The sequence below is a fragment of the Tetrao urogallus genome (genome assembly GCF_951394365.1).
Source record: "Tetrao urogallus genome assembly, chromosome: 4".
Classification (NCBI taxonomy): domain Eukaryota; kingdom Metazoa; phylum Chordata; class Aves; order Galliformes; family Phasianidae; genus Tetrao; species Tetrao urogallus.
Window position 1 is genome coordinate 41,918,674 of NC_136817.1, and position 24,458 is coordinate 41,943,131.

Here is a 24,458-nt window from a genome sequence, read left to right on the forward strand (position 1 = left end):
TAATAGCTCCAGCTTATTTCTTTCAGCTAGACTATTTGTATGTTTCGAACAGGCACTGTAATTGTTATAAGAGGAAAGTTCCATGTTGCTGAAACTCAGTGTAGAGGTACATACCACTCTCTGCCCCAGCATTAGGGGATTAAATGTTAACTTCTCTGACAACTGGAAAAATTACTGTAATACAACCACATAAAAACTATAGTTCTTTGAAAAGAAAGCAAGCTTGAAAACAAGCTTTGTTATTAACGTTTGAAGGAAAACGTTGAAAAACATGACTCCACTATGGAAGCTACATCAGAATTACAACAGGTTTATGGAGCATTAGTGAAAACAGAACAAACTGCCAGCAGATTCTGTGCCAAACACTGTTTTCAGTACCCACAAAAGCATCATCTCACTCTGCTGGATGAACAAAGTTTGCAGAAATCTGATGTAAAACAGGTCCAGTTATCTCTTACTCAGGACTCTTTCCTCCAGCTAGACAATTGGCTTTTGTGTCCCAAGAAATAGAATTGTTTCAATTTGATGACTGTGTAACTACGTTCAAGCAAAACATTTTTGGAATAATAGTAGCTACACTATTCACTTTAAATCCTACTCTTTTAATTCTTGGTCATGCAATTGTAAAACTATGATAGAAGTTGTCTGAAATTAAGAAATAACAGAAGGGTTGTACAACAGGCCTGGAATTTGTTTAGTCAGAGCAGTAAAGAACTTATTCAAATTTTTTTGAGTGTGTACTTGCAAACATAGAAGAAATGCAGAAGATATTTAAGTTGGTATGTTTATAAGAATTTGTACATGTACACACACATATAAATGAATAAGCAGATATGTAAGAACTGCAGCTTCACTCAGTAAATCTTAACCGTCAGCTTTCCTAGTTCTAAGGAATTGTTGACATTGTGAGTAGTTATATTACTACTCCAATAAATTTAACTGGGAAGTGGGGAGCCTCTGAAGGGGAAATTCCTCTGCAAATGGCCTCAGGAATTTCAAGACTAACTGGAGTTGACAGATTAACCTGGGTCCCCCTTAGGCAGAAGAAGAGGCTACAAAAAAAAAATAATGAGACACACAGGGAAGGCAATTACACACCAGAGCGATGTGTTTAATTGTATAGAAACTAATTTGTTGAACCAGAAGGATGGAGTTGTTTAGACCTCTGCAAACTGTTAAAATACCTGGACAGTCCTGAAATAAGTATATTCACTTTTTGTCTGTAAATCTCAAAGTTTAATGACTGCCCTAAATAAAGAAGATTGTTCCAGATATCCCAAGAATCTTTTTCCTACATACTGAGCATTTTTCTCAGCTTCCTTTCTTGGTTGCAGCTTGAACAATTACAGCCTACCTCATATTACTTCCATAAAAGTCATTTTGAAAGCCCAACAAGCTTGACAGAGCAGTCCCATTGTGTAGCAAGAAGCAATTACAGCTGTGCTTCACGGCAACACTGGTCATTTTGCTTCACAGCAAAACTGGTAGTTTAGCACATGCATGTTAACTACATTAATTCATGCCGGACTACTGCAATTTTGCTTCAAGCTTTCAGTCTCCAGCCTATTTTCAGGTGCGGAAACTGCTGGTGAACATTGACAGTTCCCCAAGCAGGTCTGAGCAAGAAAGGACACTGATACATATGAAAAGGCAAGCCGCATGCTGTGAAAAACTGCAAGCCAGGTTGCTACTGCAGTTCATGTTATTGCACCAGGTAGCTATATACACAACAGCATTTAATAACTGCCAACAGAAACGCTGTTCCCAAGCAGATCTGTCTGTACGAGGAGCTGGTGTACCTGTGGGTATGGGAGTGAAGAGAACAAAGGAAATCAATGAAGTCATGAAATCAAAGTATCCAGGATTCAGTGACATCAAAAGACATCTGTCCTTGTTTTGAGACACACCATTTTGTTAACCTTCAAATCATCCATTTATTTATACAATTTTTTTAAATTAAATAATTATTTATTTCTACTCACATATCCAGAGGAGAGTCCAATAAGTACTTGTTGCACAAATTTTACATTATTTGCCTTTGCACATGAATCAAAATAAACAAGAAGCATTGTTTACGCACAAATATAAACTTCAGGATAGGCAAATCATGAAGATGAAGAAATTAGAAGATATTTAAAAGAAAAATTCATTTTCTTCAGTGATGAGTATCATAACAAGTAGATGAGAAATCCTCCACATTTAAGTAAATCATCACAAGTATACTGAAGAATCAATATTTAACATCTAAAAAGGAAAGAAGCACCTAGAAAATTAGAAATGACTCCTCAGATGTCAAGCTTAGTTATTTGCAAGTTCCCTGGTGGTTGTTTTTTGTTGTTTTTTTCCCTGTTCACATAAAATAATGGATAACTGCCTGCACAGTTATATTTGAAATTATCTGGAAGGAAAGAAAAATTACAGAAGATGCCAGAAGCTAAGGCATGTTAACTACTAGAAAAATAATAATCGGTAAGTTTCATTTGCTCCATATTTATTGCTTAATAATAGAACCTACAAGGATTTAGGTGAGCAGACCAGAAAGCAACTCTGTTAGAATTTCTGCTGGAAATCAGTTACTCCCCACTAAAACATTTTTCATTGAAGATAACTCTGGACCTTTAGTAAAAACATCAAAGAGAATGAATGATGTGAATGCAAATGTGTAATTCTTGGTCAAACAACAAGATTAATTGCCACAGAGAAACAGTAAAAACTAGATCAACTTTTTCTACACTAACATACAGTGTAAAGGAAAGAACATCAATATTGTATGTATCTGATATACCACATAGACACAGAATACATTATGTTCCGCTTAAAGAAATTCACAGAATTTGCAGAAACTAGAAGTAGAGTTGTATCATGTGACTTTCCCAAATATTCATTTTTGTGCAAGACAGTTCACAAAAAATGCTAGCAATTCTTGTGCTTAATTAGAGTGAGCAAAAAAATTTCAAAGGTATCTTTAATCATCCTTGGACTTACAGACATACGTTTCTAACTCCATTTGCTCATCATCACATACTAGGTCAATATTTAGTGCAGGTTATGTGGATTAAATTTGGAGTGATCTTGTTCTCACTCCATCATCATTCTCTTATTATTAAACTGTGCACATCAAAATTGACTTGTGACTTGAGTCAACAACAACCTCACAGCTCATCTTTCACTAACACAGTAGCACCTGTATTTTTCTTTGTTTTCACATTATTTTGAAGAAAACATTCTTCCATGCCGACTCACTAGGTCTTTCTTCTGTTACCACCTTTGGGACAGATAAAGGTAAGTCCAAAACATCAGAATTCATTGCAAGTATTTTTCAAGCAAGCAAGAAGGGTAATTGAGAAATGCTCATTCTATGATTTTTTTTTAATATTTGCAAGCACAGTTCTTAATCCCCAGGCTTCTGTTCTCACTTAACACAAGTTTCCCTTTGGAAAGCTAAATGAAAGTGTTATGACCTAGGGAGAGCTATGAATTGATTAGATTCATATTTTTTTCCCCTCAGAGTCATATTTTCCCCATATGTAAAAGCAATCCTTTTTTAGACGCTTTTTACTTTAAGGTGTTCTCCACAAACCCAAGCAATCAAAAATATTACCTGTACTAGCTAGTAGCATAGGTGTGGAAGTACATATTGAAGAGAGTTACATTTCTGACTAATCTGTTGAAATTGGTACTATAATACTCCCTTAAGCTACCTTTAAAGTGAACTATGGTATCAGACTTCCTTATGCAAAGGCAGTCACCTCTTCTCCCCACCCAAAGTAATTAACATTCCTTGCACAGGCAGCTGGACATTTGTTAATCATTAACTGTTTGAGTAAAAAGGACTGGGGGAGAAACTGTTAGCCGTTCTTCACAGTGCTACACATACACAAAAAAAACCCCATCTTTAAGACAGAGGATTTAGTGAACAAGGTGACATTATTTACAGTAACAATGAACCTGTTGTGTAATCACAGGATGTTCAATATTTTGTTAACAGTATCTGTCTTTGTGACACTTCCCAGGTTCAAAGCTGAGTAATTTGCTCAGCAATTGTATCAATTGAAAAACTTATTAAATCAATTAAAAAAGTTATTTAATAAAACAGAACAAAAAAGGCATATTTAAAAGTAAGAACTATGCTGTTAATCTCTGAAGCAGAAAAATACATATAGCCAGAATTGTAACACCAAATATAATAGATGCATAACCAATGAACACATTCCAATCTTATCTAGAATCACTTTGATTCACTCTACCTTGCTTTCATTACAGGAAGGGCACAGCAAGGGCATTCCTCTCAGATCAAACAGAAAATTCCATAGACAGAAGTTTCCACATGTCTGATTCGTTGCAGATTAAGCCCTTATCATTAGACAGCAATCTCTAATTTTCATAGAGACAGGATATACCCTGTCATGGCAAATCTAACACGCAAAGGATCTGGGGGGAAAAGCAAAATTTGTAGAATGGAGATATATTCCCACTGAGAAAGCTACTCACATCACCTTTGTAGCTTTGGGGAAATTGAGGAGATTATTATTAATGTAAAAGAATTAGTGTAAAAATTCACATACATAACTCCATTCATACATTCCATCATAAGCTTCTTAATACTGCAAGTCTTTCAAGTTGAGCTACCAAGAACCCCCTCTGTGCATAAATACCAGTAGAACTACAGGCAACACATGAAGCCTGTATTCGTTTTTAGCACTTAGGTTACAAATTCTTCATTTCTTCACCCATACAATTGCAGCAAATCTGTAACATTCAGGCACACTTACCATTACACTAAAATCAGAAGGTTTTGTTACCTACACTTCATTATATAAAAATTCTCAAAATGTAAAATCCTCTAATCTTTAAATTCTGTAAGAATTTCTACACAAACACGGACAAATAAATAGTCCCAGGACTTCTTTATTTGCTTTGTGTATAGAAGTGGTTACAGGCTTTTAACATTAGAAAAATAAAAATAGCCTACTGTGTAAGTACCCAAAAGCTTGGTTTACTGTATGTGCAGGTTTTTGAACCAATCCTTGTCAGTGAAGATTATTCTAAAAAGTATATGCACTTCTAATATCAGTGATGCCTCAATGACAACTCTGCACAGATATACAACTCTAAGCAGAAAGAGCTCAAACAGTGTTACTACTGGTAGGTAGGTCAAGACCACTTGCATCTACCAGCTTGGCAGTCAGCTCTTTACAAGAAATGTGAATGTATCAATTTATCCTGGCTCACAAGTAAATTGCAGTTAAATAGAAGCAGCTATTAGAAATATGAATAAAACAGAGTTTGGGGAAGCCAGCTTTCTGAATAGGAAAATTACCTCTTACAGTCTGTTGCTAGATTCTTTTTCCAAAATTCACTCCTTGATGACACTGGAAAGCTAGAGGTTTTATTTTTGTCTTTTATTTTTGTTGAGTACCATAGAGTACCATAGAGATTCCTTCTTGGTCACATTTCAGATGACTAAAGCAATCAAGTCACAGATGCAACAAGAATTATACATAGATTGTAAAATGGACCCACAAACTATAGCTGCAGCAAGGCCAAAAGTATTTTTAGACCCAAGATCTAAAGCTGCAACTACTGCATGTTATAAGTTGTGGAAGTTTGCCAAGTACTCATGTAGGTTTGTCCTTTGTTAAATACGTCCAAATGCTGTATGATGAAAGTTTAAAATCTTCAAAGAAAAGAATAAACATTATGTAATCATTTTCAAGCTCCTCACTTTTGACTTTAATATGTACTTCAAAAGCTAAGCAGATGCTTAGTAGGAAATAAATCCCCAACTCAACAGATGTACCAACAGCGATATGGCAAGATGCACCTTCGATAGCTTTTGGCAACCCCACACTTCTATTATTCCTCTCTCACAAGTGCTTTTCAAGTCAAAGAGAAGCCTAAACAAGTTAATAGGCCCTTAATATGTACTCTGCTGTCTGAACTGATTGCTGTTTATAAGGTAATCTCTAAGACCACATGTGTCTCAGCCTGGGCTCATCTCCTACAGAAAGGCAGCCCTTAGGCAGCTCTGCTTTCATCAAACCAAATTGTAGCCCACTCAGCACCTTTCACAACAAAACAATCCTTCACTTTCAGTGGGAGAAGAAGAGGTAGGGATTGTATGGAATCTCTGTTTGGTCACTCTGAGGTAATGTTTTGCTCAGCAGGATATCTAAGAAAACTTCCAAACTGCTTTGAAAGATCCCCCAGCCACAGCAAAACACCATGAATATGTTTGTGTGAAACTCAGATTCTTCCCAAGACACATTCTAAAAAGCAACATTAACAACCAAATAGCACTTAGTGATTTAACACTGTTACAAATGCAAATCATAATTTCCTTCAAAGGCTGAAAAAAAGAGAGGTTATCAGCTAGCTCCAGGACAGATAGAAGTTTGTGATCCTGCAACAAACCCAGGCCTTCTTAATCTCTGCTTAACTGAAACTCAACATTAGCTTCAAACGCCCTGCTTAGCTCTAACACATCTGACTCATCTGATCAGAAGCTTAAATGTATGAGAATCATCCCACAAATTAACCCAGTAGCAACTTCACTGCCAGACCTTAGCCTGAATGAACACAATTAGACCTTATGTACAGTAGTGCAAAGCTGCAAAATGTAGCCCTGATTACAGGTTATCCAGACAATTCCTTCAGAACATGGACATGACTAAACGGAGGCGCCAGGCAGCCAGGCTGCTGGTTCCAGCAATAAAGCAATACAACACACACCCATAGTTATCTTAGGGAAAAGCTTTCTGGATTGCTTTTTGGTTATCAGAGGACTTTGGATTAGTCCTCACTCTAGTTGACAGCAGGTTTCCAAATCTAAATTTCAGTTATTCAAACAGACACAAATTGTATTTAGCTGGTTCTACACTTCTTAAAAAGAAAAAAAAAAAAAAAAAAGTTTTAAGTTTTCCAGTTTTCCTTATCACTAAAAAGTATTTAAAGACAACAGTTATTCTTAGTAAGCTGCGGTTACAGCTATTTGTGCCAAATGCCTTATTATTAAAACCGTAACAAATGGGTGGAAAATATATTTTAGTCGCATGAAATTTTAAACAAATGTTTTTGAACTCAAATTATTACTCAATCTAGGCACAGCTGAAGTATACAAATTCTGGGGGGGATGTGGGTTTTTTGCCTTTTTTTTAACATAACAATTTGTTTCTTGAAGAATGGCCCAAGTTTGGCTCTAGGCCACCAAAGCGAAGTGCCATAATAACAGAGTGAAGTCACACAGATCTTCCACTGTGTAATCTTCACTGTTATTTTCAAGATGATACTCAGCACATTCAAACCAACAGGTATCATTACCTAGAAAGAAGAAAATAATATCCCTTTCTAAAACAGTGTAGGCTATTTTTAAGATATCTATAATCAGCCACCATAAATATGCCTCCTCGATTTAAATGTCCTACACAAAACAGATGCAATTGTCTCTTTCACTGTGCAGACTGAGCTAGGGTTTCAGCTCTGTTCCATTTACTGCACGCCTGACTATCGCCAAATAAAAGATAGGATGGGCTTGGTAATATAATTGGCTTCATTATTTACTGCCACAACAAAATGTTTCTTCTGGAGGAATTCAAGGGCTCTCCTGCAAAGGCAAGACTGCCAGAGGAAGAGCTGAAATGAAAATATATCATCTCAGTTATACAAACTCAACCTGTTCTTATGCTGCTATTCTTTAACAATTCAATATCAAAGAGAGGAAAGGCCCAGTTAAAGTACAAAATAAATGTAATACTAGAAAAAACAGATAACTGTGCAGAAAAATCTTTCTAGATGAAACATCTATCAAATTAATCTCTGCTTGCCCCTCCCACTCCTTTCTATAATATTCTTTAAAATTATTTAGTAAATGCCTCTTGCATGGAAAGCCAAGAGAATGTTTTTCTGCATCTCTTACCTAAGCTGCTTACTGTTTCCACAACAAGGACAGTTCTGTGTGCTTGTTTTTAATAACAATGACAACATTTTTCAAGGAAAAAAAAAATCCATACTCTTTAATCCCATTAATACATAAAAGACATTATCACAAATTCAAAAAATTTCACTTTAATTTACTTTAACTGAATTCCAAATGCCAACGTGGCCACTGACTGATCAAGCAATTCCAGAATCCAAGGAATATCCTGCATAAGGCCTTCAATTATGAGAAACGTCTCTTACTCTCATCTCGAATTTCACCCAAATCTCTAGTGCACATATATTAGTCACCTTTTAGATCTAAATGGCTAACTGAAGTGCTGACACAGCCTCTTATATAAGAAATAGCCTTCCAGATCAACACCATAGGCCTAAGAACTTAATTCTAAGTTAGAATCTATAGAATCTAGTAATAATTCTAGAAGGTTTTGTCTATTTTGAACAAACTGCATTGGAATAACCTTAAAAATTCTGACTCTAGTACATTTATAGCTCAGTTACTGAAAGAATTTAGCTGTAAGGGCAAATCACTTAACAGAAGTTCAGCAAACAGCGTAACCCGGAAGCGCAGAATTTGGTGTGAGGTGTAAAACTTTTGAGAAGCTAAATAGATACTTGGGAAATTAGTTTGCACTTGGAGCTTCACTAACATCAGCATCTCAACCAGCTAGAGCAAGAATTTCTTGTGCAAAAAACCTGCAACCATTTAGTATTTAGAAATAGCTGAATTACAAGGTGTCTATCTCTTCAAAGAGTGCAAAGAACCACTGAACTTGCAAAGAGAAAACACTATGTGAAATCCCTCTTAGGAGAAAGTCTTTTCCCCATTTACTTGTCATTTTGATCTAGTCAAAATATTCACATAAGGAATTACAATGTCAAAAGCTGTGTGCCAATTAGACTATATCTATGGACAGAAGCTAAGCAGGAAATGTCATTGCCAAATATAAGCAGACTAAATTTTAAAGCACCTTCTCACAGTCCACCATATCAAGCCCACTAGGAATATTCTCTCCTGATTATGAACATCACCTCATCAATCACAGTTTTTAATCTCCTGTTTCACAGTTTTCTTAGAAAAAGATTTGCTCAATACTTTTGCTGTTAATAGTGTTCATGGACTTATAAACTATCTAATAGATCTGCAACGATTCCAAACAAACAGAACAGTCACTGTATGACTCTGACAGCAGCATGGTTGTAATAAATACAGTAGAAAAATGGAAATTAAGGAAAATTTAGTTTCTGTTTCTTTACTTCAAGTTAACTTGAGTGAAATTAAGTTTTTGTACATATTTATGTGATATTTATGATGTACACAAATGAATGGAAAAACTGGAGTACATGTTAGGTGAAACTTCAACACAAACTATTAACTTAAAAAATGTGAGGAAAGTCCCATATTTGTAAGGCTGCTCAACTACAACTGACTTAAAATCAAAATCATACTGGTCTCAGTTTTTATTAAAAACGCCTCTTCTACAATCAAAAGGTTTACAGCTGTATCAGTACAAAAAAAAAAACAACCAGAAAACATTCCCAGACACACTAGAATATTGCTGAACTGAGTTTTGCCTGTACCAACTGCCACCCTTCGTAAGAGCACCAGAGCAGACCATTATCAACAGATGAGCTGGGTGCAGCCACCCTGGTTTAAAGGTGCAACAGTAGTTACACCAGATGTAGGCCATCTGGCTTCTGTTTCAAATGATACTGCTGATTTATTACATATGCAACAGGTGCCTAAGTTTTCAGCCCCACTGATGATCATGGTGCTCAGTATTTGGTAATGCCTGTCTTTATTATTAAAACTCAAGACCAGTGAGTGGTGGGATGATTAAAAATGCTCAAAGGCCAATGAACACCAAAGACGCAGAATATGAAACTGCCCCTTATGTACAAGTGTAAATTATACTCTGCACTCTCATTGAAGCAATTTTGAGAACACTACAAAGAAATGCTAACATACTTATTGTTAGCAACGCTCTACCTTTTAAGAGCATAATTCAGTACTTTGTTCTATGTAGTTAAAATCCAATTCATTCTCTATAAGAATTACTGTCTTTCCTGTTGGAAATGGTTCTGGTAATATTAAAAATATTGTCTCCCACTCATTAAGCTTTATTGATAGTGTTTTATGCAAATGGAGACTGGAGTGCAGTAAAATGAATTTTCCTCTGTATGTCCCCCTTCATATTTTCTACTTGTTCCTTTAACAATCTTTATCCAAAAAAATCATATTTTCTCAATATGGTAGTAAGGCTACACTTGAGATTACGTGGTTTCAAGCAAAGACAAAGAAAGAAAACTCTAAAGAAAACACTACTGAATACTTACAAACCCTATCTAAAACAAGTACTCCACAAACAGAAAATGATCAGTTAGGGAAACTATTAGACATATTATTTGTCTGTTGTGCTCTTGTTCTCAGAGCTTTGGAGATGGTATACCAAGTTGAACAGATCCTTGCTCAAGTATGATATTGTGCCTTTCTCAGTCTGCAAATTACTTTCATCATTTGAAACTTTGTTATTGTTATAACACATACAGTACCTCACTCTTCACTGAACATTAAGATTCCTGATTACAAGTAACTTAATTACATGGCAAAACATCAGTAATAGGTTTAACATGCATAAATTTCAGACTGCCATACACCATTCTGGATCTAGGTTATGCTCTGGAAAAACATCCACATCTGCAGAAGTTCAGAAGACATTTGCTGATAGGTAGCCTTGCCACTTGACCTAGTGGGAAATTTCCAATAAAAATGTTTGCAAAACTAGTAGCCATGGTTTATTAATTCAGTTAAATCATCATCAGAAAAATCTGAATAGAATCTATGTGTAACACCTCATACATTGAAGCACAAGAGTTCAAGTCTGACTGCTCCAGTATACAGCTGGTTAAACACAATGGGATAGAGGGGAATTCAGTTTGAAACTTCCTTTGTTTCTCAGCAACAGGCTTCAGGATTGCCTACAACAGGCTTCCCATTGCCTACAAACACTGCACTGTCCTAGGGCACTTATATTCCCAGTCTGCTGGCTCCCCCAGTTACATAAATTTATAGTTTCTGCTGCAGGTTTTCCCCCAGCAGTTGCTTCACATAATCACAGAATCACAGAATTGTAGGGGTTGAAGGGACCTCCAGAGATCATCGAGTCCAACCCCCAAAATCTATTTCTATTCTATTTCTAGGATTCGCTCATTTGTTGTGAAACTGAATTGTCTGATTTAATCTATCAGCCGTTACACTTAACTTCAGTTCTAGCATCACGACTGAATGTGAGCAACATGTCTCAACACACTCTCTCTCTATGATCTCCCACTTTGTCTCTGGAGATGAAGACAGTGTTTGTTAACCCTTCACTGACTATGGTGAGAACCAGCAGTTTCATTTTCATAATCTCAGCAAGAATTTGACTCATCAACCCATCTAAGATGATGTATGCAGCAAAACAGAACAGATTGTCCATCCTTCTCAGCTCTAAAGTGGCAGTGAAAACAAGAAACATTCTATAATTTAGAATCATAATCATAGATGGTCTAATGCTTATGTCCAGCTGAGAACTTCTGTAAGGTTACCTTCGACTCTCTAGAAGTAACTATCTGCTGATACTTACAAGAGGGATGAAAGAAGAGGCCAAGTAATGAGTTATGATCTCCCTCTTTACTCACTTGGCTTACAGTTAACAATATATAAGCTGGAGATAGCATAAGGCTGAACCTCAAATTAAACTCATTAAAACAATTTGTTTACTTTACTCATACTTTTAGTAGCTATAACTTCCTGAGGAAATGTGGTCTGTGACTTTATTATACTACATAAGTAAAATACTTCCTTTTAGGTGACCTACATGCATGCACCCTATTTCTTACATTGTAACAAAGTAAGATAGGGAAGGTGGTACAGAAACTGTTGCAATCATCTTGACATCTGCTTTCCCCTATCATGAGCCAAAAAAATATTACAGTTAAAATACAATCTACTACCAAATTCATTCTTAATGCATTTTTTTTTTTGTGTCTTCTTGATAAGCATTAGAGATTTAAAGAATTACACAAGCTAAACAAAGCAGTTCCTCAGTTTAAGACTATGACATTAGGGTCCCCTGTAAGAGATTTACTTCTGAGACCCGGGAGAGAACTGCAGACAACCAACCTATGAAAATTACCTGATGTAAGACAAAGGTAAGACTCAAAGAAAAAAAAAAATAAAAAAAAAGTATTCAAAAAATAGTGCCAAAGTTACACTAAGCACTCTCTGGAAAATTTTAGAATAAATGATAAAAATATCAACCACTAATACAGTTTGGATCTTATGAAACGTAGAATAGTTTAAAAAACAAAAACAAAAAACAACAAACCAAACACCACATAATAACATGGAAATAATAACCTGAAAGCCAGCTAAAACACTATGCCTAGAACTATGTGATGTTTCTAACATCAAACAGCTTCCAAAATCCAGTTTATCAAACTGTGAAGGAAAGAGTAGTGTGATGCTCTCAAAGACAGAGGGAAACTCAAGGGTAAAGTCAGAAAAGCCCCTTAGCAAGCTGAAAAAATCACCAAGTCACTTGCAGATTTCCTCTTTCACACATTCTTTAATGTGCTTTCTTGCCTAAATATCAACCTGCTCCCTGTATCAAAATCAGATCATTTTGAAGAGCACGACAAAGATTCCATTAAGACTGTCTTCTGTAAAAATGCTGATGATTCCTCAGGAAAAAGATTAAAAAGCCCACTAACTTGAGACAGATTTTAAGCTACATTGTCAAGCTTTTAGATGCTCTACATTCCATCATCAGTTCCTTGATTTAGTTCAAAATATAAAGAAAAACATGCCCAGCAAACACAAAACCACATTCTTCCCCACTCAAGCATCTTAGGAAGAATTTGTTCCCTAAGATAAAAGCAAAAAAAAGCAACTCCTATTCACACGCATACCCCACGAGATAGTAGCACAGTATCAGAGCTTTATCTTTATCAGACATAAAAGAACAAGTAGCTACAGAGATGTGCAAGCAAAATATTAAAAGCACTACACTTCTATTTCAGCCATAATTATATTTTTCTCTGAACACATGACAATGGAGTAATTCTGACAGTTGCTTCTCAATTTATCCATCATTAATGAGATAAGTCAACAGTTCAATCTGCTTGACTTACATAAGCTTTTTAAAAGCAGCTTTCTTTGACAGGAGCCTTTCCATGAAGTAGTGATTACTAATACAAATGGGCACTCATAAAAACTATAAGATATATTTATAAAAACCTGCAGGCATGGAAGTATCACACATGCATACCACTACTAAATGAAGTAACAGAGGCGTAGTTAAGGATTGCAAAGCATAAGAATGTCAGGATTAATTCCTTAGGTACAGAGCACTTTACTCCCTCAACTTTATATGTCCCACACTGTCCAACTCTACTTGCATGAAGGAAACCTCCATTCTGTATCTGATTTTAAGACCTAAGAATAGCTGTAAACAAGCTGGATCAAAACAAGGATACTAAAGGAAAACTACTTATCAAATATGTACATGCAATTTCACCAAAACAATAGATGGAACAGTATATGTTATTAGTGTCTTTTTCTTCTTTCTCCCAACAACATCTCTCTCAACAATGACAATGCAGGTTGTCTGCTTTATCAGATTGCTATCTCTTTGCTGGCATACTATTTTACTTAGAATATAAAAACAACAGGAAGCCACCTTACCTTTTTCTTCATCTATTCGAAAAACTCCCATACCAGATCCATCTCTGATGGAATATCTTATCTCCCCATCTCGTCCCTCATCTTCATCATAAGCAGATACAGTCATTACCGAGGAGCCAATAGGGGCATCTTCTTTTACAAAGCCTTTATCTGCAAATACAGAGAACCGTGGAGGGTGCAAGTTCTCATTCACATCAACTACCTCAACTTCAACGTAACATGTAGAAGATAATGAAATGGGTTTTCCTTTGTCCTTGGCCCGTACAGTCAAATTATAAAGTTGTTTCTTTTCATAATCCAGTCTTTGTACAATACGTATTGCTCCACTTAGTTTATCAACATCAAAAGTGCCATCCCCACTGTCCAAAAGACTGTATCGTACTTGACTTGACTGGCCTAAATCAGGATCATAGGCTTCTAACCATGTAATAATTGTTCCTTCAGGAAGATCTTCTCGAATTTTTACATGATAATTTGAAGGAATAAACTTAGGAGGATTATCATTAACATCATCTATAGAGACTTTCAAAATAACTGTTGAAAATAACTGAGGTTCTTCGGTAGGTTGGTCTCTAGCCTCTATTTTCAAGAAATAGACATGTTGTTCTTCATGATCCAGAAGCCCGACAACTTTCACAACTCCTGTCACAGCATTAATAGCAAACTTGTCAGTATCTGTAAGAAGAGAATATTTCACTTCTCCATTAGCCCCTAAATCCTTATCAGTAGCTTCAATTTGAATAATTTCACTGTTCAGCTCTTTGTTTTCACTCACTTCCACAAAATAGCTGTCTTGTAGAAACTCCGGGGGGTTATCATTAGCATCCAAAATTCTTATATCTAGAAGGTGCCAGGCAGACTTCTGTGGTATTCCAAGATCATAGACAGTAATATTCAGATTGTATTTGTCTTTTACTTCTCGGTCAAGCGGAGACAAAATTCTCAGCATTCCACTTTCCATATCAACGATGAAACTGCTGTCTTCATTACCTCCAGAGATAACATATACTAACTTTCCATTGAAGCCAGTATCCAGATCAGTAGCATTCAGAAGTATTATGCTGGAGCCCACAGGTTGATCCTCTCTTACCTCAATGCTGCTGGGAAGAGTACTTCTAAACTGAGGTGTATGCATATTCAAGGAGTGAGTGTCAAAGAAAACATCCTCAACTTCTCCACGACTGTGCAATTTATTTGCTTGTAAGAGCTTCTCTGCAAGCATTTTAGCAACACCAGTTTCTTCACATTGCAAGTTGACCAGTTTGCGACCAGTAGCTACAGTGATATTGATATACAATGGTTTTGCAAAGTTTTCTCCATCTGTAGCTGTAATTTTCAAACTGTGAAAAGACATTTTAGCACCTGGGCCATCTGTTAGTGACTGTTTGAGTGAAAGTACACCAGAATTTGGATTTAGACTAAATAAATCCAGCTCATTTCCAGATTCAATTTGGTATCTTACCAACTGGAGCTCATCAGCATCAATGGCAGATACAGTTGTTATTTGTTCTCCAACACTAAGATCCCTGGGAATTGTTCCCTCACAATTAATTTTCTCAAACAGGGGTATATTGTCATTCAGATTATTTAAGATAATAGTCACAGGAACTTCAACTTCTCGACGATACGGTATACCCCAATCAGAAGCTCGAATCCTTAAATTGTAAACCCTTGGCATCAATTCATAATCCAAGTCTTCTGAGGTACTAATAATCCCACTGAAATGGTTAATCACAAATGGCAAAGGGTTTAGGTTTGCAATACTGTAGGTCACATAACCATTCTCCCCTTCATCAGGATCTTTTGCACTCACTTTCATGACACTCGTACCTATTGGCACATTCTCATCAAACGATGCCTTATAGGCTGTCTGAGTAAATTCAGGAGGATTGCTGTTCATGCCTAGTACCTTAATTAATACTTTTGCAGCAGCTCTTCTGTCACTTGTCATAACCTCAAGTTCAAAATGGGAGGAGTACTGCGCTTTTATGGGTTCTGAAGTGGTAATAAGACCAGTATGAGTGTTTAAATTGAATTTTACTTTGCCAGGTGTATTTTTAAATATATATTTTAAATGTGGGTAACTAGGCAGAGCTTTCACCATTATAACAGGCGTGTTTGGAGGGGCAAATTCACTTATTTCAGCTCTATATATCTCTTTTTCAAATCTGGCAGGACCAGACTTAAATTGTGGCGACATCACATGAACAACTTTTACAGATGAAAACTGTGGAGGATTTCCTTTATCTTTAGCTTGAAGGGTAAGGTTGTATCCAAAAGGGTGGCTCTCCCAGTCAATATGACCAACAGCTTTGACTCTATATTCTTTACCTCCTGGCACAGATCTCACTGTTCTGAACTGCTGAAGTGGATCACCTGCAACAATATTCAATGATGCTATTTCTCCATTTGAACCTTGATCATTGTCCTCCACAGTTACAATTGCATAAGTTGGATCTTTGTCTGATTCTGATGGAGTCAACGTAACAGCTGTAATAACAGGGGCATATTCATTTGCTTGCTCTACATAAACAGTTAGTTTTGCCATACTGCTGATGCCGCTGCTACCATACAGCTTCAGTCCACGGTCCACAGCAAGAATTTCCATCTCATAAAGCTTAGTGTCCAAGTAGTCAAGCCTGCCAGTTAGAACTACCACACCACTAGTAGGATGTATAGCAAACATATCTGTTCTTTCTTTAAAGCTATAGTAGAACTCCCCATTTGTTCCTATATCTGCATCTGTCGCACTGACTCTTGCGATGCTGGTCCTTATCGCTGTGTTTTCAGGCAAAGAAACGCTGTAAGATGTTGGAGAAAACAAAGGCCGCAAGTCATTTGTATCCAGTACCTGTACCCTGACCTTCGTGCGCGTTTCAGCATTTGTATTTTTTTCAACTGCTTTAACAGTCAGCATATAATGGTCTTTTACCTCTCTGTTAAGGATAGCTGTGTTTCCTCCCTTGGTCCGTATTCTCAAAAAACAAAAGTTTCCAAGAACATATTCTTCAGCTTTGAACAAGTTCTCATTGTCACCAGAAATAATTTTGTACCTTAAGTCCCATAATGGATTCACAATATAAATGCCCATTTTCACTGGATGTCCAACGTAAGTTTTAGCTGCAGAATTCTCATACACAGTTGCATTATACTGCGCTTGTGTAAATTGCATTGGTGAAACATGATGTGGTATTTGACTTCCTTCACAGTTTTCAATATGCTGCACCAGCAGCATCAGCAGCAAGATCATAGTCAAGTATCTTCCCATGGCAGCAATTACAAAAAACCTGAAACAAGAGAAAGAAGCATTAAGACTTACAGATGTTCAAATATTATTTAGATAACTTTTACACTTAGTTTCGAACTCACACTTTGAAGAAAACTACCATATAGGTATCTAGGCTATACCCTTTTTTGCAGAATGTTTCAACATGACTTAGTTATAGTAAAGCAGGTAAATTAAAATGACCCCAAAATCTCAAGAACCCCCAAGACCAAGTTTAGGAATTATTATAATGATGCAAGGAAAACACACAGTTAACTCCATCTGAAACACTTTGTGATGAACTTTCACTCCAGTCCTCTAGTTCATATGAAACCTTGTCTTTTAATAGAAATTTTTTCTCCCTCATTTCACTTAGCCTGTAAAATAAATTATGTCCAATGATGCAGAAGTAAACTGCAATATATGGCTTGAAACTACGATGGATTTTCTCTTGATTCTTCAACATACACTATAAGCACCTGTTATAATACGTACAGACAGAAGTTATAAGTAGAGAATTATTCCACACATGTTGTATTCTTGCCAGCTCTAAGTCTCCTTTTAAGAATAGAGGATAGCAGTGCATACAACTTAAAAAAAAGAGCCAGGCACCACTAAGCTGTAAAACCATCAGTAAGGGATGAAGTGTAATCCTTTATTCCTCTCCCTAAATAGATTCAAGAATTTATCATCAAGAGCTATTGGAGTATGAATCTAATAAAATAACTGGAAAGACTATTAAGATGTGTTTCTTTTAAACACACTCCAGAAATGACATAGTCCAGAACAGCAAGACAGACATGGAGACATGCCCTCACTAGCACTATTTTTGAAGGAAAAGGCATAATTTTCATTGTCTAAATTCATGCATAAAGAAAGGTAGAAAGCTCAGAAATTAGATGTTCCAAGACTAGGATATTTATCAGCATCCATACTAGTTGTTACTTCCAAAAATCTCACAGGATAAATTAAAGCTTCAGAATGCTTCCTAAACAAAGCTCAAGCTTTCAAAAGAAAAAAAAAAAAAAAAAAAAAAAAGTATTGGGAGAAAAAATTATTTCCAGCAAGTAAAAAGCAATTTAGCTTTAACCTGATTAATTTTATTAAGTAGCACACATTCTTTCCTTTGACCTTCTTTCAAATCCTAAACATTTTTACTTTACCTCTTTTTTAGCATCTTCTTTCCTGGCTGATTTTTGTTATACAACTATCAATGCTAATTCCTAACTGTGCTCTTCTCTCGTTCTTCCTGACTTCTTCTCCCACATTTTATTCCTGGTTTTCCTCCTCTCTACCTTCGACTGTCGTTCTCCTCAGTGCCCATTCTCACTGCTCCTGTTCATCTCAGCTTAGAAAGTGCCCCATTATATTGCCTTTTTCACCCACTCACATTTTCTCTCACTGTTATTTTTTTCTTCTCTCATTCCTACCTGCTCAATTAGATACCTGAAAGATCACAGACTGGCTGAAATTCCATGGACCGTTTCTACCCACTAGGAAGAATTACAGCAAATTAACCTGGTTGTGTCAACAGTTCACTCTAAGCACTCAGAAGCATCTAATTTGGTCACAGCTATTACTAAATCAGTGAGTTTGAGAAGGACTTAAAACTCAGACCCACAGAGCTATAGGAAATTTGAAAGAAGAAATAAAAACCAGTCAGTTTCCTTTAGGAAGAAAAAAGAAGTGTAGTCTGTCTTCCAAATACTGCAGTTAAGTTACTTGATTAAGGCTATGGCTATAGCAAAGAACAAAATTTAAGTTACTAGCTGGAAACCCTACTGAAAAAGTCTGGAAGAATGAAAAGTTAGTAGGGCAAACGAGTGTAACACTGAAATAACCACCATGTCAATGGATTAACAGTTTTATTCCTCTCCTCACACTACTGTTTTTTCTAGACTATGGTTTGTCCTTAAACACACACTTGGGTCTCCAGGACTTCATTCTTTTAACATGCTGCTAAATAAACATTTACTGCAGTAACTTTTTCTCATGAAAACAACTGATATCAGTACTTTTTAAACTCCAAGCAATTCAAGAAGTCATTAGTCTTAGCTAAAAGATGTGTCAGAAATGATTACATCACTTTAAGTAATCAACAGAAACAACTCTCACTGTGGAAGTTTTAGGACCTGCAACCATGACAGGTGAAAGCAGCTCCACTCTATGCAAATAAATACAGGTGTTAAAACCACCCAACTTCCTTGGTGAAAGCCTTCCAAAAGTTGTGGGAAGCAGCCACTCAGGGGAGGAGTACACCTAGGCAAGCAGAAGTTACTCTCCCGTCTTTCTCATCTATCAGAACAATTCTCTGTAAATCGCTTCTATGCAATTCCTTAAACTCTCAACACTCATTTTGCACTCTTGTACAAACTGGATGTATTTTGGGCCTACTGTCTATTAACATTCAGTAGCAGAGAGTATGTGCACCTCGGGTGCTACATCATTCTGTAACTCACAGCCCATACTTATTAGCAGCTGGCAATAAGCTGTCAGGAATGGTGTATTTACTAAGTAAAACACTATGGGGCTGGATTTTTTGTTTTTTGTTTTGGTTTTTTTTGTTGTTGTTGTTTTTATCTTTTGCTCCTCTTATCTCAGACACATTTGATTATGATGCATTGGACTTCCGCACTAAGATTCCCAAGTTCTTCATTAAAATTCTAAGTTGAACATATGCGTAGGTTTTACTATTACGTAAATATTTTCCTTTTCTATAATACCTTAAGTACTCTTTGCTTATTTTCTGTAATAACTTCAAGTAGAGTCTGCTCAGAGCTGGCAACAGGCAGACTATTAATTCAACCACCAGTAAGGATCCATTTTGTAGCATCAAATTCCAAGGTCTACTGAGTCACAACCTACAGCTTAATAGCATCCCTCAACTCAGTTGCTCAGTGGAGTACATTACACAAAAATAAGTTAGATATTTGCTACATTTCACTTATCTTGTGTCATCATTTGCAGAGTTACCAGAAACCAAAAAATCTTGAACCAGGATTATCAACACATAATATAATCTTGATAAATATCCACAGTATTAAAAAATGCAAAGACAGTTAATTACTAAGGGAAAGTATGAGGACATTCAGATAGGGTGCTTATGTGTTAGATTAAACTCAAATGGTTCGTAACAGTAAGCCAGCATAACTGAATTTCACAAACATTTCATCTATACTACACTTCAAATTCCTCAATTTTACTTTTTTTTAAATCTTTGGTGTACCACCACTTCAAGATTTTCTGCATCCATTTTCAAAACATAATGGAACTGTTTGCTTAACAAACACCATACCCCTAGGTTTATAAGAAGCACACTGTATTTATTCTGGAATGCTACATTCCAACAAACTTTGATATTCTACTTGGAAGGACCATTACTTATATGTATATTAACTGTAGGGAAACCTATGATAGTTTTACTAGTTACTACATGAACAACGTGATTTAACTCATTAACATAATCTGAAATGGGAAAAAATACAACTTAGCAATGTGCACCATCTTCATGATAAAGATAAGAGAAAAAGAGAAACTGGCAGGGCTGGCAGACCTCAGACTGAAAATTTACAAATGCAGAAAATCTGGATAAGATCCCGGTCTTATATATGCCTGTTTCTCTTAGCAGAACGCTTGCAGTATATAGACTTGTAACTTTAAGAGGCAAACAGAGTAAAACAGAAAAATGCCAAACGGGCAAAACAAGCTCTAACTTATATATAAGGTACCAACAGGATACACTGCAGGAGTTATCCTCACCAATCACGTAAAAACCACATGTGGAAAAAGACTGGGCCAAAAAGCTGTCAGGATAAGCCTTGACCCCACTGCTCTTCCACTCCTACTCCCAAGGCCAGTCCAGCCCACAACACAGAGCAACATCACCTACACTGGCAGATGACAACCCTGTGCGTGGCTTTAACACCAAGCTTGGGAAACACCAGGCAGCACTAGAAGAGGTGCTGCCAGTACAGTGATTGCCTTCTGAAAGGCACCACTAACTTTTAACAAATGTGGTAGCACTTCGGTGTTGTTCTCTATGTCTTTTGACACACATGCATCAGTTTCTTTAATTTGCAATATTTCAAACACTAAGACGTATCTACTAATAAAAACATCACCAATTTACTTTAAAGTCAGTTTTTATCAGCATGTGTGAGTAATGCCATCTGATACAAATACAGAGTGAAAAGTTATTATTGCAGTAATTAAACCGTTATGACAGGGTGTCTACCGTAGCAGTGGAGGGGAGATCATGAGACTTTGTGAGCTGTACAACTCTACAGTTACACCTTCTCTTTCCATTGTTTAATAGCATTTATTGATGTAGTCCCACCAGAAAAAAAAAAAGCCAGGTTTAACTACTTCAACATCTTTAAGCTTCCAACTAAAACTTAAAAGTAAGACTTTTCTTTTTTAAATCAACACTGAAAAAGTTTCTTAGGGCTTTTTATTTTGGGGAGGAGGAAGAGAGACACCAGTGAGGGGTTTCTGTGAGTTGGCAGACAGAAAAGCAACACATGATGAAAGCATATAGGAGTGTTGCATTCGTAAAGCTGGTAAGTTATTCAAAAAATGTACACTGCTGTAGAGATTAATGTAACAGTTTCAGCTTGTGACTAAACTCCAGAGAGTTTCATGCTTACATTCACCACCTCAGAGGTTAATCTCATGAGGTGCTTTGATTTATGCAGTCCAGAACTCTGCTGTTAAAAGGAAAACACAGCCGCTGTATTCAGGCAGCACGTGAAGACATTGACTAAGGTGGTTTCATACTGAGAACTGTAACACAACAGCAAGCAGCGTATCTTGTACGGAGCTCTCCCATTGTACAAGGAAAAACAGATCTTTGGGAATTAAGAAGTGTGGTCAAAATTTAACACGACCCTAAAATTCAAGAGGACAAAAACAGTTTTACTGAGCCAATACTCAGCTTTATCTAAAAAACAAACAAACAACAAACAAACCAATAAAAGACACGAATCTCTAGGATTTTATACTTTTTTTTTTTCTTGCTTGCTTTTACCAAAACCAATGATAACTTGGCCATATAAACTCCTTTCTCATACTATGTTATCAACCCAGGAGCCTGCTGTATTACTGGAGCTCACCTTCCCTAAGCGCAAGATCTCAGGATTTCAGAAAACAAACAAAACCTTCTGAAATAAAGTCGTTTCAACACTGAAATGCGGTATTTCACTGACTTAAACATCTGAGTATTTCCACGTGTTTCAACAGGTCATAGGAAGCACGCAGATAGACCAGGTAATAGATGCAAGTCTCCAATTTCCCATGCAACATCCAGGAGAAATTCATATCTAATTTTTTAAGCTGCAGAGAAGCCACTTGGTGGAAGCCTGGATCACTTCGCGATGTCTTAACGCATTTTCTTCCTGCCAAAAAAGTAAAGTTTACAACCAGGGGTACTTTCACTACCAATGGGGCGATCCTCCGTCTCTGACTGCCACCCTCAAACAGCGCTCCGTTCCCTTTGAGTAGCACAGACCCAAAGAAGAGCGCCGCGTCCTTGCTCCTTATCGCTCAGGGGAATGCGGGAGGAAAGCAACGAGGGACGCCGGGCGAAGTGCAAACAAAGGGCCAGCACCACCCCGGGACGTTTCTCCGCCGCGAACCGCTCCCGTTGCATCGCGAGGGAATTAAGTTCACAATGGCCCATTGAAAACGCAGACGAAGACAGACACCTTGCCTTGGGGGGGAAACATTATCACCACCCTTTTCTTTTTTTCCTCGACAAAACTTACGAGCAACCTGCTGCCTGCGTCCCGACCGGCTCCCCGCGCCCCAGCCGCCCGCTACGCCAGCGCCGAGTCCCCTCCCGGCTTCGCCGCGGCACCACCGCTCTCGTCCCAGCCGTCCCATCCGCCCCGTACCAAACTTCTCATAACTTCCCAACCCCCCTCTCACCACGCTTAATGCCTCCAGGTCGGGGGCGCCAGCCGAGCCCAGCCCCGCATGCTGCCTCCGCCGCGCAGCTTTCCTTTCTTCGCCGCTGCCCTCCGCCCCCTCCACGCCGCGGCGCCCCCCGGAGCCGTATTCCTCCGCCGCACCGGACCGCGGCCGCGGAGCGCCGCAGAAACGAGTTCCGGAGCGGCCGCGGACACGGCGGCAGCCCCGCACCCCGGATCCGCCCCGCCCGGGGCTGGGCTGAACGCTGACGGGCGGGAGCGGCGCCTCCGGCTGTAGCCCCGCCGGGAGGGGCGACGGGGACAACGGCGCTTTCAAGTATAGGAAAGTGCTGAGGAAGGCGACTGAGAAACTTTAGCAAGCCGAGGCTCGGCCGCAGAAACTGGAAGGGACCTCAAGGGACATCTCCAAAATACACCGAAAACGCGCGGCATCGCTACGGGGCTGTCCTTGGCAGAGCCCGCGGTCCTACCCCCTCCCCGCCAGCAGCCGCATAACGACCGCAGCCCCAGCGGTCGGCCGCCTACAGGGCAGGAGCGGTGCCGGGGGCAGCGAGTGTGGCGCCGCCCGCTTCACTCCCCTCGGCGGCAGTGGCGGCGGCTCCGTCCCAACCCAACATGGAGTGTGGGTGCCCCGCTTCGCTGAGGCTAGCGCTAGCCGGCCGATCCAACGTTAAACACTGCCAAACGTTCCTTGGAGAGTTCTCCGCTCATAAATAAGTGACGGCACTTCGCAACCAGCAAACGTTTGCCCGGGGAATCCCAGCGCAGCGGGCTCGCGGCTGCGGGCGGGGGAAGCCGGCGGGGGCACATTAGCCCCGACACGGTTTTTATGAGCCGCATAAATAAATAATGCCAGCTGCCGGAGGGGTGGAGAGGGTGCTGTTAGCAGAGCCCGGCGCGCCCTACAGCTGGAGATCAGAAGGAAGCGGCCCCTCAGAACGCACCGGCCGCAACCAGGAGGCTCCGCTCCCCGTAGCCCCCGGCGTAGACTCCCGGAGCCGGCCCGGCAGCCCCCGACCCCCAGGCGCAGCTCGGCGGCGGCCGGAAGGGGGCGCCACGGCACAGCGCAGCGAGCGGAGCCGGCACGGCGCCGGCGGGCAGCCCGGTACGGAGCGGCCGACTCCGGCCCACGCTGTGCTGCGCCGCGCTGGCATCGGTGCACGCAGGGCTGCGGGTCGGTGCTGCGTTGCCTCTGGCTCCAGGTGCGAAACAGCTCGGGTCAGCTCCGCGTGGTACAGACGTGCATGTGTGTGTACGCATATATGCAGGAACATAGGTATGCTGCAGTTTCAAACTACAGAATCTACGGGTTGAAGCGCAAACAGCCTTTTCATTAAAATCCGCTCACTGTAGCACCACGACTCAAGCAAACCACCTTCCCGAGAATCCTGCTGCTGACAAACTCATTAAACAAAGAACTCACCAGACCAGCTGGACTCGGCGCTCTCCTCTCAAAGTCCGCTCCAGCTCAATTCATCTCCACACACACTTCCCTCTCCCTACTCTCCCTGGTTTTGCTGTCTTTCGGAGAAGCAGCGATCACAGCCTCGCTGCCCGCGCAGTTCTAGCGCCTGCCCGCGGCCCCGGAGTTCAGCGCGGCCCC

At 39.0% G+C, this 24,458-nt stretch overlaps 1 protein-coding gene across 1 annotated transcript in view; it reads right to left on the reverse strand.

The window, feature by feature from the left end:
* FAT1 (FAT atypical cadherin 1) overlaps positions 1 to 16,931 on the reverse strand; it is a gene marked incomplete at both ends in the record, with an annotated part of 98,028 nt that extends 81,097 nt beyond the window's left edge. The window contains one exon of the mRNA XM_079534390.1: positions 13,664 to 16,931. Coding sequence (XP_079390516.1) covers positions 13,664 to 16,931 — 3,268 coding nt within the window. The remainder of the gene's footprint in view (positions 1 to 13,663) is intronic.
* Positions 16,932 to 24,458: the final 7,527 nt, after the last annotated feature.